This window comes from Falco rusticolus, chromosome 3 (genome assembly GCF_015220075.1).
Source record: "Falco rusticolus isolate bFalRus1 chromosome 3, bFalRus1.pri, whole genome shotgun sequence".
Taxonomy (NCBI): Eukaryota; Metazoa; Chordata; class Aves; order Falconiformes; family Falconidae; genus Falco; species Falco rusticolus.
Window position 1 is genome coordinate 50,271,562 of NC_051189.1, and position 27,912 is coordinate 50,299,473.

Genomic DNA, 27,912 nt, shown 5'->3' on the forward strand with positions numbered 1-27,912 from the left:
ATCTACCCATTTATGGAGATAATAATTAATGGACAGGTTTTTTTCATAAGCATGCGATGTAGTCTGTACACATGTAAGATGTCTTCATGTATTTTGTTCTTTTAATGTCTGGTATCAATTAATATGGCAGCATTATGACTGAAGCCTGGTTAGGTGAGGCACCCTGGCTTTCACGTTGACGCTACAAATGTAAGCAAGTTTAAAGCACAATAAAAAGCTCCATGAAAAGGTGAGAGGAGATGTGGAAATGAAGTGGCTGGTTGTACAAGGTGTTTAATTGCGCTTTTGGCACATACCTCAGATATGTACTAGGTACTTTGACCTGTACTGTGGAGGACAAAGTTTAGGTTTATAGTTTAACAAGACTCTTCTCATAGGACTTTTGATACCTTCAGCCACGATAGATGTTTGTGAGCAGCATGCCTCCTGCCAGTGCCAACCCAGGCTTCCTTGGCCTTTTCCAAAAGGGGCTGGAGCCAGAGCACAGCCCGGCCCTTCCAGGGGAAGGAGAGCGCGGTGTACCCTGCCCCATGCCCTCCTCACCCTTTACTCTGTAGCAGAAGGCACCCAGGCTGGGGGTGAAAGCCTTTGAGATGGGTGTCTGTGACACTCAAAATAGTGAAAAGCTCAGTTTGGGCCCAAAAGTAAGTGCTATAATTGGAAGCCTCAGCTGCAATCAGTTCTGTATTTGCAAAGCTCAAGTGCTAAGGAGCAAAGTGCGACCCTGCTGGGTTTTCATGAGCAGAAACGCATCCTATGCGAAGCAAGTGGAATTGCCCTGACAGAGCCTTCCTTGCACAGCTGAGCGAGCCTGAAAATAACCTGCAATGTATGTAAATCGCAGCTGCTGTCCCTGATCCTGACTGAAAAGTGCTGCTCAATAAAATACAACAGTTAAGTGAAAAGGCTGAAGCCAGCCCATGAAGTGGCAAGGAAAGTACTGATGCGATGAAAACCTCAAGTCGCTGGGCTCAGCGGTTTACAGGGCGGGTTTGTTCAGCCTCCAGAAAAGATGATGATGTGCGGCTCAGAGATGGAGACTGTATCAGGTCTCATGATGCAAAACAAAACTTAGTAACTATCCACAAATACAGCAGAATATTTCCTTCTCAGATTAAGTAACCAGATGTGCACTATATCTGGAAATTCTTTAGTTGCATCCAAAAAGCTATGTAAAGCATTAGTGTATATTCTCAGTAGGTTTTTCTTAGTGTATAGAATAATACTAAAATTTAAGCTAGTCCTTGCCATTCCTGTCAATCTTACAATTTTTCTCTAACTAAAAATAATACTGCAGAACACAGAGGAAAGCTCTGCAGCCTGCAGTCTCCTTTCCCAGCTGATAAGGAGGGCCCTGCATGGTGCTTGTCGTGCTCGGGATTTTCTGTTTGTCCCTACTAGCATTCCCCAATTTAAATGCTATCTTGAGGTGTCTGCGGCTGAGACGTGGCGCAGCAGCAGCCCGCGTTTGGGCACAGGAAGGAGCCTACCAGCTCTCCACAAGCACAGTGAATGAGGCTCCTTCAGCCGTGGAAGGAGTTTCCCACAGCTCTTCTGGCCTCATGCTGAAGGGTTTGGCCAGCTGCTTCCTCGAGTCAGGTAAGTAAGTGTCTACATTTAGAGACACTTCTTCCCAAACTTCACTTTTTTGGAAATCAGTTAAAGATTTATTACCACTGCTTTAAAACTTCTTTCTGCCCTCACAACTACAGAGGATGAGGGTCTGCCAAGTTACTTTATTAATGCCATGTGCCTCATTTGGAAATGACCTGTATATTTAAAATTTCCTTCTTGAGCTATGCTGCTTGTAAGAAATGGCACCGACACAGAAAGGTTGCACCTGCACCCTGGCAGCCACCCACAGCCAGTGGTGTCACTGGTCTTGTAGCAAAGCTGCCAAAGAGCTGCATCCTGCGTTAAACCAACAATGTCCAGAATAAGGTATTTAGGGTTTTTTTGTTGCAAAACGTTTTGAGAAGGCATGGCTGTAAGGGGCTGGAAAAGGTTGGGTTACAGTTTCCACATTATTTACAGGGGGTTTTGTTTGCTTGGTTTTGGTTGTTGTTGGGGTTTTTTTTTCCTTTTTGATGGGACAGGAGAAGGTAACACTCATTTCACCTGTCCGTTAAACTCACAGGAAATGATACTGCGCAAGATTTCATTTGGTTAGGCAGGAGTTGTAGCTGTGAATTTGATCTCATGAATCTCATCCCTGCTGGAACCTGTATTGGGAGAAAGTTTAGAGCATCCACCAAAGGGCTTGAGAAAAGGAGGAGTGCAGAATCTGAGCCGTTTTGCGGCTGCAGCACTTGGCCTTTTGGCAGCCCGGGTACGTGGAAGGTTTAATTAAGCAGTTCAGCAGCCACAGGTGCAGCTGAAAAAAACCAGCCCAGGCTGGTACCGCCGGCGCTCAAATGCCCACAGCAAGTCAGAGCACAGAGTTTAACAAAGCTAAAAAGAAAAATCCTTTCACTTACCAGCAAGTTCTTCAGCCGCTAAGAGCAGGGTGGCCACAGACTGAATCAGTGCAATGGACTGCCCCAGGTGAGTGCAGTGATGAGCAAAGTACTGCTACAGGGATCCAGGACCAGGGAGAGGCACGAGCCCGGGCACAGGCGGGACACGGGGCAGGCAGGGCCTGTCCAGCAGCCACAGCGCTGGCTTACAAGAGCCGATGTCTCTCCCTAGGAGCGTGTTGGCAGGTTTTTTTGACTCTCTCCAAACTTGCATCTCCTCATCTGCATGTCCCATTCCCCAGTCAGCCCCCAAGTGTTGTTCCTAGGCGTTGAATGAAAATATCGGTGCACTCCTGCATCTTCTTGGGCGGAGGAGAAAACCAGGTAAATCACCCCTTCAACTTTTTCCCCCTTTGCCTTTCCCTGTGAAACCCGGTGCCGTGAGGTGCGGAAGCACCTGGACAGGTGTGTCCCCCCGCAGCCCTGCTCCACAGCTGCCTTATCCCAGTCCAGGAATCTCCCAGGAGCCAGCATCGTGCTGGCACTGCCGCAGCCCCATAGCACCCCGAGGGCAGAGGAGGGCTCTGTAGGCTCTGCAAGACCAGACCAGCTTCGCTGGGCTCCCAGCCCCGCTGTCCCAAAAACTCCTGCGCCTCTGGCTGGGTTGCCAGAGATGAGCATGCCAGGAGGAGGACGGGGAGGATTAAAGCCAGGCTGTGGCATTGTCCCCTTTCCTCACCTTCGCTGAGTGGCCTGTCCCCTATTTACGAGGAAAAACTAGCCAGAACTACAGTGTGAGTAAGTCCTGTCCCTGAAGGGCTCAGGGTCCTGGTGCTTCTCTGGGATTGACAGCCGGCACTCCGGAGCAATTTAAAATTTTGTCTTTACTCTATGAAGGTTTCTTAGAGAAAGGTTTCTTGTCCTTTCTCGCCAGGTTTAAATGCTCCTCCGTTAGATTTGGAGCAGGAACCTCAAACAGGTTTTAAAGAAATTATTCTGAAATTCAGATGCTCAAAATGTTTCTTACTGCTCTTTAAACTTACTGGATCCCAGAGAGAAGCCATGATTCTGTACAGGGTCAGGTACTCGGCAGGACACGAAGGGAATCAAGGGCGTGTCTCTGCTTCACTGTTCATGAAATTATTCATGCAGATGGGAACAGATTCAGCTGCCGAGATGTCAGACAAATCCACCCCAGGAGAGTAGAGCATGGATATCATCCTGCCTTCAGCCCAGTGCTTTGGTAAGCAACAAGTATCACTTACATGCTCCTGGACGCTTCATTGCTGGTGTAGTACCACCGTTGGGCTTCACACCCTGTATAGCACATGGGGAAACCCCCTGAAATGTGCTCCTGAAATCAAACATCTCGGGCTCAGCCACAAACCCAGCCAACTCACCTTCCAGGGGATGGCTCTCTCCGCTTGGTTTTGGCAGGGACAGGTGTTGACAGGTCTGACCACGAGCTCTGAACACGCCTCCAGGTCCTGAAGACACAGCAAGCAAAGCTGCACCCTCTGTGATGAGGCTTAGGTGTGACACGGGTGGCAGACATCGAGGCTTACACAGGGTTTCCATGCCCAGCAGGTGGCCATTTACTCAGGGATTTTGTGAATCTAATTGCCACACGGCAGGGTGCCCAGTGGGGGCCAGGTGGTCTGGCTGGGAATTGCCGCTCTTTTTTGGAGTAACACATGATGGGCATTAAATGAGACTGTTAAGGCTGGCACAGTTGCACGCCAACACTGTCTGATGACCAGCTGTCCTTTGGGGATAAGGACTTCAGTGACCTGAAAGTGTAACACAGTTCCACGCACAAACGGTTAAATGAGATGCTTTCCAAGACAAATCGTGACTTTATCACTATGACAGGTGAGATGATGTATCGCCTTCCAGCAACCAGCGGACCCTGTTGCAGAGCAAGGGGGAGAAAGAGCTGATGTCAGACCACCCTGCACTTCTGAACTACCTTCCCATGCTTCATGCACCCACCTCTCTGTATTTTATGCGGAGAGAAAGCCCAGGAGCACCACGTGATGGCCTCAGTTCTCTGCCAGACAGCCGGGCCTAGGGCAGGTGGCACAGTCGTACAATGTGAATATACCCCAGTGCTAGAGGGCAGAAAATAACATGCAAAACTGGGTTTGGGTTTCTTATTTTTTGACAATGTGGAAAAGGGAAATTATTTGCACTGAAGAACAAAAAAAAAGCAACAACTTCTTGTGTCATTGTCAAGTTCAGCGCTTCATGCACATGAAGATAGAGGTGGTGTGGTCCAACGCCTCACGAGCAAAGCAAATCGAGTTTATTTAAACATGATGTCTCACGGGGGTTAACTGCAGCACTGGAGTTAAAAGCGAAGCCAAGCCTCTCCATGCAAACCTTACCTGCCAGATGCAAAACCTCACCTGCACTTACCCTGATCCCACAAGCCTTCCCAGGAGGAGCTTACGGCCGAAGGGAGAGCATGTACCAGTCCTGTCCCAACTATTTCTGTTAAGATACACAGCCCTTTGACAAACAGCTGCGTTACTGCAACAGCTGCGGTAGCGGCAGATGGAGCCCTGCCCGGGGAGAGGCGGCGGGCCCGGCATGACCGGCACGTACCCAGGGTCCCCAGAAAGCCACCTCCGAGCAGCAGGAGCAGCACGGCAGCCAGGGCACAGCTCCACGCCAGCAGTGTCAGCTGAGTGCGGGGCTGAAAAGGCAGTGGCTGGGCTAGTCCTACCGAAGCGTCATAAATCCAGCTGGGTCCGCTGGAAGAAAAGTAAATAAATCTTAAAATATAATTTTTTAAGGTTGGTTTCTGGGTGGGTTTTTTTTTTGCTGCTTTCATAATTCAGTTAATGGAGCACCTGGGGGATGAAGCCAGGGGTTTAAAAACTCTTACGTAACTAGAAAACTTATGCATGTCACATATTTGAAATTAAAATATTTTCATTTCTCTGGTACTTGCCATGTTAATAGTAGTAGTTTATTGGATTGGATGTGGGGGGTTGGGGGGAATGTACTTACCGTAAATTTTTAAAGAGGCTTAACTTCACGCAGAGAGCGTGAGGCAGCTAAAGATGCCTTAGAAACCCCTTTCCCACCAGAGTGTCCCCCAAGAAGTCCAAGCGGCCACCCTTGTCACTGGGGGGTGGGGTGGGGGGATGCGCAGCCCACTGGGGTGCAGCTGCCTGTGCTCCAGCGGCAGGCGCGAGGCCTCGCGAGGGCGCTAGGGCGATACACAGACACGCGTGGGGCAGGCAGCATCTTTTCCGTATCGCTCCATCCAAGGCGCCGCTGGGGAAGCGGGGTGGGGGGGGATGCAGCGTGGGGCGGGGTGGGGTGTGGGGTGCGTGTGTAAAATAAGCCTTTTCCGCAAGATTTTCCGCTGGCCCCTGTGGAAATAAGCCAGGGAAAGGGGAAATTAACGCTCAGCCGGAGTGTCGCTGGGGCAGTGGGGGGGCCGGGACCGGCGCCGCAGCAGCCCGCACGGTCCCGTCCCGTCCCGTCCCCCCCGGGCCGGCCGCGGCCACCCTCCGCCGGGAGGCGGCAGCTCTCCGCGGCGGGAGCCCTGCCTCCGCGGCCGCGCACCCCACCCGCTCCCGCCCCCGGGTCCCCGGGGGTGCCGGGAACACTCGTTCCCCGTCATTGGGGCAGGAGGCGGGGCCGGCGCCGTATAAGAAGGGACCGAGCGGGCGTTTCGCTCCCAGGTCCAGAGACGCCTTGTCCCATCCCCGCCTCCCACCGCCGAGCGCGGCGTGACCCGAGCCCGGATCGGCCCCCTCGGCGAGGCGAGGCGGCGGGACGGCAGCGGGAGCACCGGTACCGCCAGTCCCACCGCCGGCAGCAGCGGCAGCGCAGTAGCAGCGGCCCCGGCAGCGGCAGCGGCTCCGCTCCCCACCTGCCCGCGGCGGAGGCTGGAGCTGCGATCGCCGCGGAGCGGCGGCTGGTGCCCGCGGCCCGGAGCCCCTGCGCCGCGGCCGTGCGGCGCCGCGTCCCGCTCGCCGATGAGCGCCGCCACTCTCTACAGCCTGGAGTCCCCGGCATGTTATAAGAGCTGGTGCCTGGAGCCCGCCAACTTCTACGACGCCAAGGTGGGCAGCGGCGGCGGGCCGGGTCCCGCCTGCAAGCCGGGGGGCCGCGGCGGCTGCGGGATGAGCGGCGAGGAGGCGGGGGGCGGCCTGGGGGGCAGCGGCACCAACCTGGCGGAGCTGAGCGCCGCCGCCCCGGCCATGTACGAGGACGAGAGCGCCATCGACTTCAGCTCCTACATTGACTCCATGTCGGCCGTGCCCAACCTGGAGCTCTGCAACGACGAGCTCTTCGCCGACCTCTTCAACAGCAACCACAAGCCCGAGCGGGGCGGGGACTACGGCGAGTACTTGCCGCCGGGCGGCGGCGCCGGCCGCGACCCCGCCAAGGACCTCGGCGCTGCCATGACCACCCTGCTGGGCGCCGAGCCCCGCACCGCCTCCTCCTCCTCCTCCTCCTCCTCCTCCTCTTCCTCCTCCTCCTCCTCCTCCCGCGGCGCCCTGAAGCAGGAGCCGGACTGGAGCGACAGCGACCTCTCCTCCTCGCTGCTGCCCTCGCAGATCGCCACCTGCGCGCAGACCATCATGAACCTGAGCGGGCAGCCCACGCCGCCCACCTCCCCCGAGCCGCCGGGCAGCAGCTCCCCCTCCAGCTGCAGCACCCGCTCCCCGGGCCCCGCCGGCCCCGGCTCGGCGCAGGGCGCCCCGCCACCGCCGGCCGCCGGCGGGAAGGAGCGCGGCGGCAAGAAGTGCGTGGACAGGTTTAGCCCCGAGTACCGGCAGCGCCGGGAGCGCAACAACATCGCGGTGCGCAAGAGCCGCGACAAGGCGAAGCGGCGCAACCAGGAGATGCAGCAGAAGCTGCTGGAGCTCTCGGCCGAGAACGAGAAGCTGCACAAGAAGATCGAGCAACTCACCCGAGACTTGACCAGCCTCCGGCACTTCTTCAAGCAGCTGCCCAGCGCCTCCTTCCTGCAGCCCGGCTCGGGCACCGACTGCCGGTAACCGGGGGGGAGCGGGACGGAGAGACGGACTCCGGGAGACCGTGGATAAATACCTCAGAGGGCCGAGCCGTGGCCGGGCCGAGCCCTGACGAGCCGTGGCCGGGACGGGCCGCGGCGCCCCGGGCCGGGCCGGGCGCGGGGGAGGAGGCGCGGAGCCGCGGCGGGACCTGCCGGCGCTCGCTGAGCGTTGTAGCGGCGTGGGGCGATGCCTGGGTCTTTCACCACGAAACTTGCAAAAAAAAAAAAAAAAAAAAAAGAAAAAGCTAAATATTATTTTTTTCTTCTCTCCCCTTAAATTATTTTTGTAATGGTAGTTTTCGTCTTTTCTACATTTTACTCCTACCGACGCAGCTATGGTACATCTGTTAAAATGATTCAAACCCCCATGTATTTTAGACAGCCTATAGGATGAAAAAAAAAAAACCCCAAGACTGAGCATGCTCGACCTTTTATATCAATTTTTACAGCATTTCTAAGAATAAAAACCCCCAGCATTTTAAATCAACCCTGCTCTCGTTTGCTCTGTCTCTGGAAGGCGGCGGGGCCGTCGCGGCTCCCGCAGGCGCCGCCAGCCCGGGCCGCGGGGGCGGGGGGGCTCGGCGCTGCGGACAGGCCGGCGGCGAGCGGCGCTGCGGTTCGGTTGGGTTTTTTTTTCCTGAAGCAGCCTAAGGGCGATGAGGGAATAACTCAGACTCTCGCACGTGGTCGTTGCAAGACAGTCTGCGCTCCGCGGAGCTGCTGCGCCGAAACGCTGAGTCAGTTGTCGCCGCTGAGCTCGCTGCTGGCGCCGGGCAGCGGCTGCACGGCAAGAGGGGCTGCTCGTCGGCCGGGACCTTCCAGAAACCTTGTAAGTATACATGGACACAAAAGCCGTTAGTTAAAATTCCTGTTAAAAAAGAAAACCGCCCTGGAAGTGGTTTCCATTCCAGCCAATGCAAAACTGCACCTACACTGGCAACGGGCTCCACAGCCTGAACCAGCCGTAGTCCCGTTGGAGATGCTCTTGCAGCCATGCAGTGCAGCCCGCTGCAGGCTAACGGGGTGCAGGAGCTGGCCACTTCCACTGATCGCGGCTAGTGAAAGCGAGAGCAGGCAACCGCCCTGATCACTGCCTGGGTGAATGTGTTATGGAAGGTTAAGCAACTTGTCCAGATTTTGTGCGCGCCCAAAGATGATGGCACCTGTAGGGCACTGGTGGGAAAATGGTGTGACACCATGGTGTGGCATGGTGAGCACATCCAACAGCCAGCACTTTCCAAGAGGGAGGCACCTTCCTGGTTTCAAAGGGGCCACCCTGGTCACACACAGGGCAGTACCCTCTGCGCAGGAATGGGCTGACGTCCCCTTTGTCCTTACAGAGAGGCAGGTAAGGGACTTGAAACACTTCAGGAGGAGGGGGGAAATCGGGGGGATTCAAAAGCTGGGTCATTCCTTTCGTAATTGTGAAGTATCTAAGACCTTCCACTATCTGCCTCAGCTGTGGGAGCAATCAGTGTAGCAACAAGTTTGCTGTTCCTTTATGGCTGGGTAGCCACATACTGGACCTGTGCGAAACCATTAATTCCTCTTCCTCTAACCTGTAAGGGTTTCTTGAATACCATGAAAGGGGAAGGGGAAAAAAAAAAAATCTAATCTCTGACTGAGCTATTACGTTAATTCTTGCATCTCAAACAATGCGCACACAGGAAGATTCTGATATTATTTATCAGATCTGTAATCCATGTCTCTGTACAGTCAGGGTGAGAACAGTTAACGTGGCCTACAAAGCAGTTTGCTCTTACCCACTTCGTGGGAAGCTACAGATAACACAGTGCTTCTATGCTGAGAGACCAATTAGCTGTAAAACATTAACGCTTCCAAACAGAAGCTTTGTTCAAATCTCTGTCTTTGTAACATTTATTGCAAGGCAATAACACGTTACAACTCCGAACTCGCACACAGGGCAGTGGTCACTGCCTATAGCAAGGTATTTATTTCAGAAATACTAGTAAAATATTTTCCATGGACACATAATAAATACACTATTATACAAAAAATTAATAACCATTCAAAACTTCCAGAACAAGTTGTTTTACATGCATAAACAGAAAAGACGGTAAAGAACTGCACACTTAAATTCTAAACTGATCCAAAAAAGAGCTCAGAAAGTCGAACAGGATTTTTATACAGATTTTTTTTCAGCATTAGCACAATGTGCTTTGCAAATCACAGTTTTAATAAACTATCTTAATGCTTATCACGCTTGCATTATACATTATCTGCGGCACTAGTTAACAGATAACCACATTACAAAGTCCACAGATACTATAGTAGCTGACTAAGGTTCAACTTGGTGTCTTGCTGCTGCTTCCAGAAGAACAATTTCCTCCAGTGCAACACAGTTGGGGTGGCTGGTTACGGAGTGGACGTAGCAGTTCAATAACCCCACCTCCTTTCCCAGCACGCTCTGCACCTCATAACTCTGCAGCGATAAAAGCATGTTGATTAAAACAAACAGTCCTGGACATTCTGTTCTAAGCAGCATTCAGCTGGGAAGATGCGGGGTGTAAGGTCCTCTTCCAACAGACAACTTTTTTTAAGGACTCAAAAAGAAAGGTGCATTAGAACTGGTGGAAGGAATGAATGCATTAGATTTTCAATGATCAGATCTCCTGCTTAATGCACTGCTTCCCTACCAGGCTTTTAAAAATGAGCTGTTTAAAAAAAACAAAAAAACAAAAAAAGCCACTGTGACTTTGAGCTCAATTTTGCTGAAGCATAACCTGTATGTGTTCCCTTTATCTAGCTTTCTGACACTTGGAGATTTCACATGCGCTAGCAATTTGTGAATTGTGAAACATACAATATATCAATCACCTTAGCTAACAGATCCACTGCAGGAAAAAATATGTTGTACCTCTTTTTACACCCTCCTTTTAAATTTGTGTTGTATCAAGCATCCTTTATGATCACCAGTCTTTTCTGTTTAATGATCCAACTGGCGGTTTACCCATGAGTTGTGCCTGAGTGAATTTGTAGACTGCATTCTGCGTGGAGGAAGGGATGCGTGGCTGGGATGATTTCTCCAAAAGGAGAGAGCACGTTAACAGAAGAACTGGTAACACTGGTAACTGATACCTTGCTTGAGAGGGTATCTACCTCAGATGGCAGATTTACATCCATTTCTTTCCTCGATGGGACTGGCCTATGACCACCCTCTGACCACCGCCCTGCTTTCACCTGGGTTGTGCATTTGTACAGGTATGTGATACCCACGTCTATTGCCTGGTTCAAGGTATAAAGAATGCCCCTTTTTTTCCCCCCTACATTATTTTTACCCCAGACCAGGACTGCCATCCAATTCACCATGCAGCTGCACAAACAGCTATACTGGTGTAACAGAAGGGCTGCCACAAGGTAAGGAACGAGTGGCCAGGGCCAGTGATGGCCACAACCAGCCTCCCTGCAAAAAGAAAAGCTACAGCCTTAGAAACTTCAGCAGCACTGGCAAAAAAATGCTACCTCAGGTGGTATTGCTTGTGATTACTCTTTGAGATGTGCTGCTTTTTAAAATGCAGCAGTTCAGAGATGGAAATGCTTATGGGAAAAAAAATTATTCCTGCATTTCAGCTAGGGAAAAACATAATTTTTTTCAGTTGACAGACTTCTAAATACTAGCATTATAAAAATCAAAAATTTAAAAAGAGGTTGTTTGATTCTAGTAACTTGAAAAAGAACTAGGTTTTGTCAGTCTGTAACCACACCAGACATCCTGTAAACTTAGCAAGACTTAACTGCTATTAAAAGAGCAAAATATTTGGAAACTTTCTTGTATCTCTTTGCTTAAATGAAATACACACTCTCCAGCATAAGAAAAATAATTTACAATTTCAGAGCAACATTCCACTTTAAATGTTATCCATAAATCCCACTAAAACTGTGAGGCACATAATAGCAAAATGCTAGAAGACTATATAAGACAGAGAAAGCAAAATGACCCGAATACGTGTCACCTAACTGAAGATATTTAACAGGAATGATAAAAAAGACAATGAGCTGACCTTTGCTCCCTTCCACGTGCAATGGAGAGGAGGGGATCTCAGGATCCTAACCAGACTTAATTACCCTCAGAAGGTGCCTGCTTCGCTGCTGACCATCCAGCAGCCAATGCCAGCCAGGCACCTACCCAGTGCCTCCCTCACCTGTGATAAATCTGGGTCACTGTGCCAAATGTCAGGGTTCTTCTATTATCTCAGATTAAAGGAATAACTACTTCACGATTACATAAACTGTACTTTAGCCCACGGATCCCCGTGGCTTACGTGCGTTTCATTCATACAAAGTATTACCTTGCATGCGTTTTGCAAATTTCACTACCATTACCGCCTGCCAGTAGTTTCATGGTTGTGCTGTTAGATGGTAGTTATGGTTTACAGGGTTTAGAAGACCAGCCCCAAAAGGTGGGCTGCTTGGACTGTATCTTTGCCACCTTTGGATCCACAGCCAGAAATGTGAGCAAAGCCCATCCCTGCCCGTCACAGCTCTGAATGTCTGGACATAGTGCCATTTGCAGATAGCTCTGCAGATCAGCAGCTGAGCTAAAGCTGTCTACACATTGCATCTGTGGCATCCCACTTCGGAAAAGGAGGGTGTCGGCCTGATGACAGTCATGCAATAGCAGGGCATCAGCAGGTGGAAGGTGTGAGTACCAAAGGGTCCAGCCCACTCAAATCCCAGGCTGGACATGAGAAAAAAAATCATTATTTCCAGTGAAATCTCCTACTGCTCCTAGTGCAGCTCTGAAATGAGCTGCCTGGAAAGGCAGAATCTACGTTCTTGGAGGTTTTCAGGACCCTGCCAGCCAGAGTCAGAGCTGACCTGCGCACTGGCACTAGCCCAGTGTGAGTGGTAGGTCAGATGACCTCCAGGAATCTCTTTCATTTCTATGATTCAAGTATCTTCCCACCTGATTCACGTCCCCTGTACTCTACCTCTACAGTAAGTTATGTAGTTCAACTTTCTTTCACCAACATTCATTATACCTACCCCATCCTCAGTGGCACAGGGCATCAGGAGAGAAGAGATCGTCCTTTGTAACAGCTGGAATGAGAAAATTAACAGGTTTTGTTCATGACAAAAATCTTATGAATGCAAAGATGTTCTGTTCACAGGTTAAAACAGTCACATTGATCAAGGATTTATCATTTTAATATAGAATGGTTTTGTTTCTCTCGCCAAGAAAGCAGAAGAGAGGTGACACAAAAGACTTTCAGAATGGGACTCCAAAAATACACATTCCTTCTAGGCTGTGGAGGCTGAGGTTTCCCAAAGCCAAGCCCTTCAGCTGCACGATAAAACAGTTTGCAAACCTCAGGGTGAACTCAACGACCGTATTATATGAGTAAGATCTGGGAACTAGGTCCTTAGTTGAATGAAACGGAAGTTTACTATCAGGTTAAATTATGGGATACTCTTACATCTTTTACTTTTTCTTCTGACAGAGCTGTCTATAAAAGTGCGGCTTATAGTACCTATGTGTCTACATATCTGGCCTCACTACACTCAAAGCACCGAAGCTCATTTTGTGCCATACCTTTACTTTTACTGTACTTTGAGATCGGGATGGACAACTCAAGAAGACTTCCAGCTGCATTTTCAAAACCGGTGAAATGACAACTTCAGAGCACTGGTTGCAAAATAGCACTCCTCTGAAACACGCAAATAATGATGGAAAAACATAAAGAAATGGAAAAGCTGTCAGTTGTAAATCAAAACACAAAACCTCAGCTATCTTATTCTCTTAAATTTGCTAGTAGACTTTTAGTAGGAAAGCCCTAGTAGGGATTCAGTTGATAATAGCAAGTAGAGCTCTTCTGTTGGTAAAGTAACTCTCTTGGAGGACCTAAACTCTTCTAGCAAAAGGATCTTCCTTTTACAAATTTTGGCAACATGGGGGGGAGTCAATATTTATAGTCACCCCACTTAAGCAAAAATTAATCTCATAACCTTCTAAAAGTTATGACAAAAGAAAATTTGTAGTGCAGATTTGGCCCAAGTGACTTATTGATTTAGGCTGTCGTTCAGCAAACATTCAACATTTTCAGCACACACTTAAGTCATATGCATAAAATTAAGCTCAGCTACATGAACTTGTTGGAATAACTTCCTAAACAAATATTGATGCTACATAGTTCTCCAAATGAAGCAAAAATATCCTTCACAGTAGAGATTTATTTTCTTCTATTGAACTACATTACTTTGTGAACATACAGACATCCTTATCTTTTGCATGATAGTATAATATAGGACAACTGTTTTGTTTAAAAATTTTCAGCCTTTTTTCCCTGGAGGCTATACATCACAAAGCATAAGCAGTGAAACTTCTCATATTTAGGAAAATGTTATCCATTTCAATGAGATCAAACCCATCCAACTTTTCCTTATGCTTTTTTTAAGCTTTTCCAGTAGAAAGAACCCCCCTTTTCTTCTTTTTACACTGACTACTCTCTTATTGTCTCATGGTTTTATTCCATCAGGTATCTCAGACTCTGCAAGAGCAAGCTGGCTACACAGCTGAAGGGGAGGTTTTCCAAAAGCATGCCAGTGTGACGCAGGTTTAGCATTTCAGGTAGTAACAGGTCCTGCAGGATCAGTCTTCACATTTGGGGCAGTTGTACTCCCAGAATTATTCAGCATCCTTTTTAGAAACATTATAAATTTAAAAGGTCTGGAACACAACTCTTTCACACTTACGTGAACTACAGCAAAGATCACAGTTCAATATAAAAATGAGGTGAACTGGAGGCACATATAACAAGGCAGGGTAGACAAACACAAGAAGCTACTTTTAAAGAAGCTTAAAATCAGACCTGTGATTTATGTGGATGTTTATTAAAACTTACAATGCTATGAAATCTTTATAAGCAATACTTTAAGATTAGTTTGGAAAAAAAAAAGTGATAACTGCAAATGCAAACCATTTCTTATCTACTTCTATCTTTCTTAATAAATTAATCTAACCTTGCAGGTTTTATCAGTTCATCAGCAATAAAAATACTACGGCTTAGTTCTAGGAAGGAACAAAGTGCAGCCTGTGCCTGCAGGAATCATTGCATCACCTACTGCTGGTATGGCTACATCTGCAAAACACCTGGAGTGCTCTGGAGCATGCTGACTCTCACCTGTCCTGGGGACACAGTTCCAACTTTCCATTCCCACATCTGTCGCAGGTAGGCCAGGAGAAAGCAGTGCTCTCATTAACTCCAACAACAGTACCTGCAGAACATGAAATTCTTACAAAATACTAATGTTAAGCTAGCAAACACAGTCACTCCTGGCTTCACAGCAGGTTTGATGCCTTCTGACTCAGCTCCAAACCTGTCAAGAGTTTTTCTCTTTCCCTTTCTCTTTCATCCCTCCAACAAGGGATTGCAGCATGGCAGAGCATGTTACATTCTAAAAATATCAGAAGGTAGATAATTAATAATTAACTTTCCAAACAGGTTCAGTTCTTTTTGTTTGGGTTTTATTGCTTTTCTGATTTGTTTTTGTTTGTTTGTTTTCTTTCTGGTCCTCTGATGTTTCCTTGGCAATAAACAGATATAAGAATCATCAGGTCAGATAGCTTGATATCATTGTTTAGGAAACACAAACCAATGAGATGACCCAGTCCCTTTTGAAAACGATGCAGGTTAAATTCCATTAACAATGGAGTTATTCTTCATTTATACTGACTTGACAGAGATTAGATCTGGCTCACAGACATAAGTGTGTGCCTAAGAAGGGAATGCCAAAGATACTTTGGACTATATAAAAGGCTTTTGCTAGCTCTGGCAAGAAAAAAATATATTCAGAATTTTATGAGAAGTCAATAAAGAGTGTATGATGTTTTATGGTAACGATATGCTGAAATTATGAGCACTATTTATGGAGAAAATACATCTAAGTGTTTTGAAATGTACAAAGTGGATCACCTGTGAGAATGAAATTGCACTAAAATAAATGCTCAATGGTACAACAGAAGTACAGACTAAAAATTCCCCTCCTATTGAGCAAGAATCTCACAGTTTCACACTGCAGTCAATAAAAGAAACCCTTGGAGACTAGGGAGCATTTACACCGTCTGGCCTGTGAGGCAGAGTGTTAATCCCTTGCTTTCCTAGCTCTCCTGGGGCAAGGACTGACAGAAAGAAGGGAGATACACAAAAACAACAAACCCTTAATTTCCTTTGGGAATTCAAAGGACAGCAAGTCTGAACATCAGGAAAGGTACTTCTCAAGTACAACTTTTATGACCCAATTTCTATGCATAGAACAAAACAATACGGATTTCACTGACAGAGTAAGTAATTCTGTGTATTTAACTCTTTGGACTGTTACAGGAATAATTTTGATTCTTCAGTTTTTGTGATAAACTGGAAGTTTCCATCAGTACTTGCTACTACAAGGTAGGATGCTGTCTGCCACAGCATGGGTGTGTTTCTCTGGAGTGAACGCAGTCACATCCAGCTGTCACAAGTGGTGCTCCCTAGGGCTCAGTACTGGGGCCAGTGCTGGTTAATATCTTTATCAACGATCTGGACGAGGGGATTGAGTGCACCCTCAGCCAGTTTGCAGATGACACCAAGCCGAGGGGGAGTGTTGATCTGCTGGAGGGTGGGAAGGCCCTGCAGAGGGATCTGGGCAGGCTGGATCCATGGGCCGAGGCCAGTTGTACGAGGTTCAACCAGGCTCAGTGCTGGGCCCTGCCCTTGGGTCACACCAGCCCCACGCAGCGCTACAGGCTGGGGCAGAGCGGCTGGGAAGTGCCTGGTGGGAAAGGGCCTGGGGGTGCTGGTGGACTCACAGCTGAATGTGAGCCAGCAGTGTGCCCAGGGGCCAAGAAGGCCAACAGCATCCTGGCTTGTGTCAGAACCAGTGTGGCCAGCAGGACTGGGGCAGTGACCGTCCCCCTGCACTGGGCACTGGTGAGGCCGCACCTCGAACACTGTGTTCAGGTTTGGGCCCCTCACTGCGAGGGGGACACTGAGGGGCTGGAGCGTGTCCAGGGAAGGGCAGCGGGGCTGGTGAAGGGGCTGGAGCACAAGGCTTATGAGAAGCAGCTGAGGGAACTGGGGCTGTTTAGCCTGGAGAGGAGGAGGCTGAGGGAGACCCCATTGCTCTCTGCAGCTCCCTGACAGGAGGTTGTAGCCGGGTGGGGGTCGGTCTCTTCTCCCACAGAACAAGCGACAAAGCACGAGGAAACAGCCTGAAGTTGCACCAGGGGAGGTTTAAATTGGGTATCAGGAAAAATTTCTTCACTGAAAGGGTTGTCAAGCATCAGAACAGGCTGCCCACGGAGTCACCATCCCCGGCGGGTAACCTCCTTGGGCGGTACTTAAAAGACATGTTGAGACGGTGCTAAGGGCCATGGTTTAGTGGTGGACTTGGCAGTGCTAGGTTAACAGTTGAGACTCAGTCTTAAAGGTCTTTTCCAACCTAAATGATTCTATCATTCTATGATCCTTGTTCCTGGAAAAGAAAAGCTACCAACTAGTTATCTGATGTTTCCTTCTTTGTTAAAAAATAACTAAAAAAAAAAAAGAAAATCCCCTTTTCTGACAGATCTGTTTCTTGCTAAGCCTTTTAACTCCCCCCTAGTTTTGTGCCATATTGCAACTGTAGGATGCCAGTGCACAAGTAATGCAAGTACATTTGAAGAAAATGGATCAGGATCATACTGATGAGATTACCTCTCTAGTGGAGAGGTTTATTTTGATGACAACATAGAGTTCCCTTCAGAAAACCACCAGAGATCACTGAAATTGGAACAACTCAAAGCAGCAACAGGTCTAATGAACCAGTGACAGTCTTGTGCATCCTGCATACAAAGTGTTTTCTCAAGTTTAAGCTGCTGAACTGCTGCACATCTTTGTCAAGACTCTAGATTTTGCTTAATATTCACAACCCTTTTGGATATTTTCCCAAGATCCTTCTTTTAAATGGAAATGCACACAGCCAAAATTCAATTTTTACCTCTAGTCTATTTTAATGGGTTGTGGCTGGCAGCATTAAGCAGAGACTGATAATAGGACAACACTTGGAAAAACAGGTCTCTGGTGAGGAATGCAAAGAAGGCCTGAGGATTAAAAGTAACACTCTGGTTGAAATGTTCAAAAAATGAATGTGCATTTATTTTTTTCCTATCAGTTACCCTGATGGGATGGGAAAGGGAAAAGCTCAATCAAAAAGAGAGAGTTAGGTATGCTGATTGACCCCATTTTGTTCACACTGGGAAAAAGGAAACTGGAAAAAAACCCTCCCCTGAGTCAGGGCTTAAATATGAAAAAATCCAGCGTCAAAATTCAATCATTGATGGTGAGTCATATACTAGGCAAATATCATTAGTCAAGTAAAATTCCCATATAACATATGTAGTATGGACTAACTAGAATTTGCTCATAAGCATGGTTAAGAGGAGAAACAGTTCTGTGGAGTATGAACTGCCAACATTTAAGTCATCCTGATTGCTACTATACAGCAAAAAGAGGTTAGAAATTACTTTGTAATGCATAGCGATAGGAAAATTAATCTATTAACCCTAAGCTCACAGGTGAGAACCACAGACTCATCTTTAAAAGAATAATAAACTTTCCAGTAGAAAGCAACCACAGGTTTTCACTCATCTGTCGAAGAGCAACACACTCCATCCCAGAGCTGGCATGACAGGACCTCCCTTAAACAAGGATATCTGACAAACTCAGAGGATCTGCTTGGACTGCAACATTGTCCTTTTTTGATGGGGAAGGAAACTCAGATGTTCCTCCAGTCTAAACTCCTGCTCAAAGCTGGGCCAGCTATAGACTTGTGCCAGGGTGCCCAGGGCCCAGCTCTGAGGAGGAGTTTGGACTGGAGGAACTTCAGAGGTTCCTCCCAACCTAACTCATCTTATTTATACATCTTCCAAAAAATGACTATCTACCTAGAATCCAGCAGGGAGCATGGCCTGTGCCCCCCCAGTCCCAGCACTCCTGGAGGCTCTGATGCTGTGACCGATCACCATATCTGAGGAAACCTGAATGACTACCTGCATTTTTCGCTGGTTAAAAAGAAGTTCTTCTGGGGAGATTGACCCTGCCAAATCCCTGAGAGCCAGGAGGAGCAGCCATGACTGTAAGGAACAGAAAGGAGCACTACTTCAAGAAGGGGTAGAGTAAAGCCTTTGCAGCCTCTGTAAGTGTTAGGTGAGAGGATGCCTACGTATGGCATATGTAGGTGACCAAAAACACAGGAAGTGAAAGGAGGGCACAGAGAAAAACAACGAAGGAGATAATACTGCTTCTTATTGAAAGCCGGACTAATAATTCTCTGAGTTAACAGACAGAGGCAGTAAGTGAATTTTAGAGATGATAAATTTTCCTTCATGGGTTACTCCTTACATCAAATACATATTCTCCCACCAACAAAGTAGGCTTAATGCCGTTAGTTTCCCTTCTTCAGAAGACAGATGTAGGCAATAACTAACCAAAATCCAAAACAGTAGATATGTATCTTAAATGCTATTAAATAATAATATTAAATAAAGTGATAGTTATCATCAATATATAGCACTAGCATAGGTACAAAGAAGATACATTATATTCTATGTTGGTACCAAGGTGTGGGAACATACTGGTTAACAGCTACCCTGGACAAATTTCAGATTAAGCAAGACAAGGTTGTAGGATTAATTCCCCCTTTTGTCATTCGTCCATCTGTAATACAGGAAAGCGTGACACCTCCCATGTGTGTAAAGTAAGTACTTGTTTACATAATACATCACAAAGGTGTATTTTCTTTGCTCTACTGGAAAAAGAAAGAACAGAGAAATGTTTGCTTTATCCTGCTACGCACACTGTCAAAGGAACAAAAGAAGACAGGAACTTCTCATACTTAGTTATAAAATTAACAGCAGAGAAGTGATAATTCTTAGCATAACTACTGGAGAGGTTAAAAAAAAACCCTAAAACATATTTCACACCCAGTGACAGAAATATTTTTCAAGTAACTCACAATATTGATTCGAGATGTACATAACAACCAAGGCTCTGAGTGAAGTGCCTCTAGTTGTGCTTGTTTTTCATCATGCAGTGTTAAAGTTCGAGATTTGTCACTGCAACGTGCTCATTTACGCTAAGTTGTGGCTCTACCATAAGAGGAGGTATGTTTAGTAACAGCTTCATGTGGCTTCAGACTGCTTTTTCAGTGCATCACGTTATAGCTGGAAGCGTTGATTTGTAACCATTATTTGCTATTATTTTAAAACTAATTTCAAATGCTCCAGTGAATCACTTGAAGGTGTAAATGTAAAACAGGATCAAGAATTTTCTACAAGGGCTACCAGAATCATAAGAGTTAAATTAAAGGAGGAAACTGTCTTTAAAAGCCAAGAGTTATTGGGCTTTTAAGGACTTTTCCCTATAGGCACTCTACAACTGGGAGGTTTAAGAAGCTGGCTCGGACTGTGTATTAGAAAATACACAGTAGGAAATGTTTCTGCATGATTAGGAAATGTTAGAAAATACACTGTAAGAAATGTTTCTGCATGGTTAGTGGTAGGACTGAAACACTAGACAAAACTATGATCCAAAGTGGCTGGTGAGCAAATATTGGCCAAGTTAAGCTAGATGACTATGGTGAAATATTAAATTGCCCCACTGCAGCAAAGCTCTAGGGAAATCAGACACTAGCCCCTACCATTCAGGATCTGGCTAACATATCTTATCCATCTGCCTAAAAAATACTGGTATACTTTATTGTTGCCAACATCAACAAGGCTGGTGTGAACAGAAGGCTCCTGAAAGAAGGCAGCAAAGGAAGGAATATAATAAACCAGACTGTGCATCAAACATTTATTCTGAGGTATGAGTGTGTGGGAGCAGAGCTTGGCCAGCAAAAGGCAAACAGAGCCCACAAAGAAGTATAAAAACTTAAATACCCTAATGACCCACAGCAATACTGTGCTTTTTTATCCCTCCATGCTGTTCATGCAAGAAATCAATACGAAGACATAAAAGATTAAAGTGAGCACAAATAATTAACTGCATTCATTTCAGAAAAGGCCATACAAACCTTTTACAGCACAAATGGAGTTGGCCTGTGTTGTAGAATCCAGCTCATCGAGTCTGACAGGGCCAGTCAGCTCACTGAGGTCAGCGCCAGCAGCCGAGTACAAAAGAGGCTTTTGTAATAAGAGAACAGTACGTTCAACACAAATAATCCTACCTGCCAACAAAGACATTTTAACTCAGTACGGTAAGAAGGAAAAAGGTGACCATGTTAATTGTCACAGCCAATAAAGACAACAATCTCTGCCAGCTACTAAACAGATAAATAGAATCCATCAGGTTTTCTCAATGACAAAATATTTTGCCTTCAGTGATACATGCATCACGCTCTCGTTACACTTTGCAGCTCCCAGGGAAAAAAATGCTTCAAAAATTCAAACATGGCAGAAGAGAGTCTGATTCCACCCAGACTATGTTGCAGCACGCTCCCGGCAAACACGTTACCATCTCTTCCCTGGTAATAAGCTTGGGCACCCCTTTCAGTTGGCCTTACTTTGTTTCAAATATTACAAAGAGTAGGTAGGTGCAATACTTTATTCTTGAAAACAGAGATTTTTGCTTCAGGACACACAGCCGTTTACACAGCTTGGTGCTTCCAGTCCACTTAAATTTTGGAGTGACTGAAGGTGTGAGATGCAAACTACCTATGCAGGCACCCTAGGGAATCATACCTGAACCGCAAAAAAACAGCGATTACTGTGTAGTGGTGAAGGCTCACAGCTAAGATGGTACAGCAAAATTTCTGTATCTAGGGACACACAAGTCTCTTTTGCTTCTTTTAGAGGTAAAGGTCAATAAAACAAGTTTCTGCAAGAATATCAAAACAAATGAAACCAAGTTTCTTAAGATTTTTTGAGTCTTCTGTCAGCTAGCAAACTTGATTGACCCTGGTCATTAGATTCAACAGTCAGCAGCGAAGACTGACAGTAATAGTGGTGGACATATGGCGAGATCACTGAATTTCTCATTTGCTTTTTAGATCAAGCCAAAAACATTTTAAAAAATCTTATATGAAAGCTCTAATTGCAACCCCTTTCAAATTTCTCATCCCAAATTTGCAACGTCTCATCTTTATCTGAGAACGTAAGTCTCTGTAGGTCACATATTGCAGTGTCAGAGATTAGGATGCTATTTCAGTTCCATTCCAACTGCTTCAAAAGCACGTGTAAAGCTTACCATTTCCCCACAGCGCATCCCTGAAGAAGACAAGTTGCGAGACAACGCTGAGGGCTTCTGTGACTTCCATACTGAGAGCACACGATGCAGCAACTGACACAGCAACAACTTTTGGAATCATGTGAACCACATTTTGCAATGTGGAGTCAGTCACAAATAACAAAATCTCTCTTTGATTTATAGGAACACTGTGTTTTGTCTATGATTTAAAAAAGAAAAAGAAAATACAAAATTGGAATGCAGTTGCTAATTTTTACTAGAAGAAAAGACTAAAATAACATCCTCCTAATTAAATAACTAATAAAACTGACAGAAATTATTACATTTAGGGCTTGTACAGGATAATGAATCAAAGCTTTATTGGAATTTTTCATTATTCCTTACTGCAGATTCAAACATTTCTACCTTAAATTAACTTTACGAGGTCGACCCTCTGGAATCTTGACTTCATCTCTATCAGCCATCACACTTTATCATAACTCACTTGGACTGTACACGGGATTTGAAAACATATTTTATTAAAAAACCCCAAACCTATATATACTACATATTACATATTTATATCATACATATTTTATATATGTATATATATAAAGCTAATTGGATGCTTTTATGAACACAGACTTACATGATTTTTGCCTTTAAAAAAAGGGCTAAATATAAATATACTACTAATATTATGGCTGTGTGAGCAGATTTTCCATGTACTGTTATCTGATTCCCAAGAGCACCAGTCTCTGGTTAATAGCTACTGTCCAGTCCTTGACCAACAGCTACTGCAAGTTACAAAGCTGGAGGTTTTTCTTTCAGCTGAACATTTGAAAGATGCATAGAAATAAGGAAGTAGGTAATTTGTAAGTAGGAGACAGATGAATCCACAATGACAATGTAAGTTTTCTGCCCAAGTATAAAAATATTATGGTGTGACTAAATAAAGATATCTCACAACTACTGAAGTCACAACCAAAATACCTGCATTTCATCTCAGCCTTTGTATCTGAAAATAATTATCACAAAATCAGTAGTGTTATTTAAATTATTCACACTGGGATGATGAACAAGATGGACTAGGCAGACATTACATACACATCACTGCTTATCCCAGGGTATCTAACAAAATCAGATGAGTTACCATGTGATGATTCATGCGATTCTTCTTTTTTTTTCTAATACAGCTTTTATAATATATGTGTGTATGTGAATTTTCCCATGCTTTACAAAAAATGGGTTTAATAACAAAGCATATTACACATTTACCAGAGTTCAAGCATAAATTGTATATTTTAAGATTCTAATATTTTAGAAAATGTAACTAAGATTAAATTACTTTTTTAATTTAAAAAGATTTTGTTACTATTTTTAATTAGCCTGCCGCTTAAAAAAATCATACTTCAAACATTTAAATGAAAATGAAATACTACAATGATTGGAGATACACGTATCACATAAGTATTTTATTCTCAAAGTTGCATGTCTCCAGCATAAGGTAACGCAATGACAACCCCAACGTTTTGTCTTCAGTTGAATTCAGACCTTGAAACCGTTAACCACACTAACATTAGCTTTTTTGTTCATGCTAGCAGTAATTAGGGGAAATGCAGTAATTATAAATAATGACTGGGAAAATTCATAACTCGGATATTACAATTATGTCTTAATACAATATATGCTGCCTATTGCACTGACATTGTTTCTTTGCCTAGTAACTACATACACTCGAGTACCTCCTCTGTGTAGATAGCATTAGGTCAGCTTCAAAGACAGAATTTTTACAGCTGTCCCATGAGAATTACTAACACATTAAAAGCTGGCTTTCAGAAGAATCGTCCAAAAAGTAAATAATAACAACAGCAAAAATCACAAGTTAGTATAAAATCATCATCTTGCTATGTGTGACAATTTGTTCTGAACAGAGAGGACACAACAGACAAATAGCAGCAGGATTGAGTTATAAGGAAGGACAGCTCCTTAACCACAGATGGAATATATTTCCTCATATTCCTTCTGTACCACAGTACAGATTCTGAGTAATAATAAAAGCATATTTCCATTCCTCCTTCACACAAATGAAGTATCTCAGAATGCTGGAGCTATGTAGAATAAATGTTAGTTTTTAAAGTACATTTGAATTAGCTCACATAGCAGACTATCTAATAATAATAAATCTGCAAACTAAGCTATAGGCCCTTCCTCACTTATTATGGGAAGGATACGTCCTCTTGGCAAAAGCAACTGCAGTAAACAAGCTGCTGTTCATGACCTTCTTCTGGGAGAACTAGGCAAGCAATATGCTAACAGCAGGTAAATACCTTTACATTCCTAAAGCAGTTATCCAGAAGTGCTATCCAGCAGTTATCCAGAAGTTATTCATAAGAAGAATATCTTCCATTACTTTTCCAACATTACTTTCAAAAAATTTATGAGCACTCATGTTGTGCACTTATGAAAATTTAATGCTTACAGTTCAGTATGTGAATAGCCATTACAAAAACAGCTAATAAACCTCCTAGAAGCAAGAAGAAATCATAGACCTTTTCTTCTGCTAGACAAGCTTCCATTCTTCAAAATCACATCTGTTCCTGCACGCTTCATCTTTTCCCTAGTTTAGTGATGAAGTGCAAGAATACTGATGACCCACAGCATCTCAGATACAGACACTCCTGAATACAAAAATGTTTGGCTAGAATACCACTAGTCTGTAATTTTATTTTATTTTTTAAAATAACAGGTTTCTTGGAAATAGAATATGTGTCCATCTTTCTACTAGCACTCTATAGACCCCATCAAGCTAGCCCTTAGCTCATGCTTGCAAATGTTCTCTTAAATTCTCACTTACAATGGAGAAAACACAAGAGATATGCCTCAACTTGGGAGTTAAAAGTACTCCCTGCCTAAAAATCAAATCATAACTCATTGGCTTTTGAAGCAAAAGGGCAAGACCTAAATTAAATTTATGCCTCACACTGGTGGGAAGCATCTCCAGCTATTTTACTGGCTGTTCTGGAATTTCTTTGTCTTTGGTTCATATGCTTTGATTCACACTTTATTTCTTGTGGAGCTGATGGACAATTGCAAATTATTCTCAACCAGAATTCAGTGCTGGCTGTACTGAGGATCCAGTCGCCAGGAAAAAATAAATAAATCAGCAACAAAACATTCCTTTAACTACTGAGGAACTTAGCAACATTTTGAAAGAAAATTGTAGCATTATTCAGAAACAAAGAAATAAATCATAACTTTTCCAATGTAGTATGGATGGCAGATGTATTTACCTAAGAGTTCCTCCTTCCTACTAACTGGACCATAAAAGCCAAATTTGCCTGAGGGGTTTCTATTGAAGTCAACAAAAATAGTCCACACACTTGCAAGCAAAGAGCAAAACTGTATTTTTATATAACCGTCATCTGTTAAATTCTATCCCCAGTCACTCAGTTGACTGGGAACTTTTAGCTATATATCTAAGGGTAGCATTTAGCTATAAACCAAGTCTCAACTAACATCCTGCAAGCTCCCTTACCAGGGTGCAATATTATCTCTGGCAATTTATTCAGAAATAATTCAATTTTTAGACTGGATGATACTGAAACTGGAGATGCAGTTCATTTTACCCATTCACGCGCATTTTAGACCTGCTGATAATTCTGCGCACACAACTCTTGGAGATAATCCAGGAAGGGTTTATTGGGTTTTCCCCTAAACAAGATAAATGCTGGCTTCTTCACATAAACATGTTGATTTTATGTTGAATTCATTGTGAAGTGAAAAGATTACCTGCAGCCTTAGATACAGCACTTGTGCCCAAAAGCTACATCGTACATTACAACCATCGATCTGAAAAGGGTACAAAAACAGGGAATGAGACAAACATGATACCAGAAATCCACTGGTACAAAGTATTTGTTATCTGACTTGTAAAGCAGAGTACCTGAAGAATTTCCTTTAGACCACGAACAGCTGGTGGCTGGTACAAATTAGAAATCTGTTCTTCCTCATCCACTTCCACATGTATTTCACCAGACCGAACAGTAAGAATATAACAGAAGCTGGGAGGAGGAAGATTAGTTGTCAGCTATAAAAAAAGTAAGAAAAAAGAAATGTGACTTTAAAAAAGGCACTTCAGTTTGGCCAGTCGGGTTTTATAACAATAACCGAATGAACCACACAATTTACATTTTAAGAGGGCTGGGGAAACAAAATTATATGGTTAATAGCAATGACTCTCTGAAGTAGAAGCTGAGTTAATAAACAGACATTCACAAGTTGTAAGTGAAATCAGCTTGTGTGTATCATTCTTTCCATAATCGACATTGATCCTCATAACAAAAACATCTCATGATTTGGCACACTTGGCAAACACAGCGACTATTTCAAGGTGCTTGTTGGTATTTTTGCATAATTTTTTTTTTTATTATCTGGTAGGAGTGCCCTGATAATATTTTTTTTTTTAACATCTGTAACTTTTCTGAGATTTGGGGACTTTTGCATGTGGGTGGGTTTTTGTGATAGTAAACAGCTGGCGAACTTTTAAAGCTGCCAAATTAAATCCAGGACAGCACAAGGAGATAATGAAGAACAGGAACGCAACAGCTACAAGAACTGCTCTCTTTGTGTTATGCCAGATATTTCTTTCCCCTTAAAAAGTACCATGATGTAACAACTTTATCAATCATCACTTAAAGAGGTCCCAAGCCAGAAAGGCAATGCTAGAAAATAATTTTAATTGCAGATATGGTAAAATATTCTTCTAGTGATGTTTATTGTTAATAAAGCATTTAATTTAATAAAAGAAATATGAATCTATTAAAGACAGCTGCCCACCCATTTAAAAAAAATCTGCATAAGGACAAAAAAAAAAAAAGCAAAAGAAGGTGATACCCAAATTCTGTTCGCCTCTGACAGCACTAAAGAAGATATCTAAACATACATATGGCTCAAAAGAAATCAGTTCCACAGATTTCTTCCCAACAACATTATCAGTATGCTGGCGGTATTATTTATATACCTATGTATAAAGCTGCTTCCATAAAGCTGTGCATAAAACTATACTGTTTGTGTCAAGAAAAATGTACCTCAACTGAAAAAAACTCCACTCAGCTGAAAATCTGCAGGCGTAGAATGCAAGCCATGATCATCTGTGGAATGAGTTAGTATTTCAAACCCATGACAGAAATGTAAATTCCATGATTATGGAAAATTTTCTACATTTTTAGATTGCTAATAAAATAGAGATGAATATCAAATGAGAGTCATAACAATGCTAAACAACATTTAAGAGCTTTGCTCCATCCGTGGATATTGCCATTCTGTTGTCCAAGGTATTTTAATGCAAAAAACAATCCATTCCTCTGAGACTTCTAAAATGTCTAGATGAAAGGGAGAGTTAAGGAAAGAACAGTCTTGGTTTTATATATAAGCAAATTCTGAACCTTTTATTCTTCTACATAAACCCCTGCACAATGCAAAGAACACTCTACATTTCAGAGAAAGGATTCTCAGACTTTAGAAATAACTAGTAATATCCACCTTTAATGTCCCCTGCTTTTGAAACATGTTTATGTCCAGGTTTTTCTTCTTTTCTAGAACTTGCATCCTGATTGTCTCCCCTAGGCTCTAACACAAATTTTTAACACCACAAAATTCTCCCTCAAAGAACAGCCTATACAAGAACTGCAAGGCAGCAAAAGCACTTGCCTACGCAGAAGCTTCTCAAGTGATGTTGTATTAACAAAATAACAGTTGGTATGACAGAACTCCTTTTCAAATACAAAAGCTAATTAAAGGAAAATCAAAGACGCAATTTTAGGTTTACAAATATACAGTAACATACTTTAAATTTATCTTAAAACCTCCTCAACCTCTAATATTACAGCAACATTCATTACTTTTTAGTAGATTATTTTTGTGTTCATCCTTCGACTGTCTTCACATGAGACAGTCAAAGTCGTCCTAACTAGTAAGAGACCTGATTCCAGCTGTCAGTCTGTTTTCACAGAATTTAATCTTCAGAAAAGTGCTTTCAAATCTAAGGCTGAAAACTGCTTCAAAAGAATAAGTGAATATCCTTGTATATAGATTTCTCAGCTGGCTCCATGCTACCTAGTATGTCTTTCCTCCTGCAAGGAGAGGAAAGGAATAATTTGTCTGGACGTCCTACCATTCCAGCTCTAGAGGACTAATAAGGGGCTAACTCAAT

General features: G+C 44.3%; 2 protein-coding genes and 1 long non-coding RNA gene across 7 annotated transcripts in view; 2 read left to right on the forward strand and 1 right to left on the reverse strand.

The window, feature by feature from the left end:
* The first annotated feature begins 6,158 nt into the window (after nucleotides 1-6,158).
* Nucleotides 6,159-7,984, forward strand: CEBPD (CCAAT enhancer binding protein delta). Its single transcript, XM_037379021.1, has one exon. The coding sequence runs from the start codon at nucleotides 6,452-6,454 to the stop codon at nucleotides 7,478-7,480; it is 1,029 nt and encodes a 342-aa protein (XP_037234918.1). The 5' UTR covers nucleotides 6,159-6,451; the 3' UTR covers nucleotides 7,481-7,984.
* The window catches only part of SPIDR (scaffold protein involved in DNA repair), a 209,370-nt gene continuing 189,373 nt past the window's right edge, over nucleotides 7,916-27,912 (reverse strand). For 2 of the 4 annotated variants that reach the window (XM_037379017.1, XM_037379016.1), the window contains 8 exons: nucleotides 25,645-25,788; nucleotides 25,491-25,550; nucleotides 21,720-21,918; nucleotides 20,548-20,700; nucleotides 14,640-14,733; nucleotides 13,052-13,166; nucleotides 12,505-12,558; nucleotides 7,916-8,323 (listed from right to left, as the gene is read on the reverse strand). In XM_037379017.1, the coding sequence (XP_037234914.1) occupies nucleotides 7,976-8,323; nucleotides 12,505-12,558; nucleotides 13,052-13,166; nucleotides 14,640-14,733; nucleotides 20,548-20,700; nucleotides 21,720-21,918; nucleotides 25,491-25,550; nucleotides 25,645-25,788 (1,167 nt within the window). In that variant the 3' untranslated portion in view covers nucleotides 7,916-7,975. Of the gene's footprint in view, nucleotides 8,324-9,410; nucleotides 10,086-12,504; nucleotides 12,559-13,051; nucleotides 13,167-14,639; nucleotides 14,734-20,547; nucleotides 20,701-21,719; nucleotides 21,919-25,490; nucleotides 25,551-25,644; nucleotides 25,789-27,912 lie in introns of those variants that run through there. The other 2 variants (XM_037379019.1, XM_037379020.1) reach the window with 2 other exon arrangements.
* On the forward strand, nucleotides 8,330-21,815 carry LOC119144099. 2 transcript variants are annotated; one of them, XR_005102960.1, is made up of 5 exons: nucleotides 8,330-8,845; nucleotides 13,995-14,086; nucleotides 14,526-14,687; nucleotides 15,840-15,905; nucleotides 21,733-21,815. It is a non-coding gene; the product is annotated as an uncharacterized LOC119144099 (long non-coding RNA). The 2 variants fall into 2 exon arrangements; XR_005102961.1 differs by lacking the exon at nucleotides 8,330-8,845 and adding an exon at nucleotides 10,092-10,719 and having other exon boundaries at nucleotides 14,486-14,687.

Bases quoted from the DNA above. Each gene is read 5' to 3' on its own strand.
- CEBPD (XM_037379021.1), top strand. From the start codon at position 6,452: ATGAGCGCCGCCACTCTCTACAGCCTGGAGTCCCCGGCATGTTATAAG.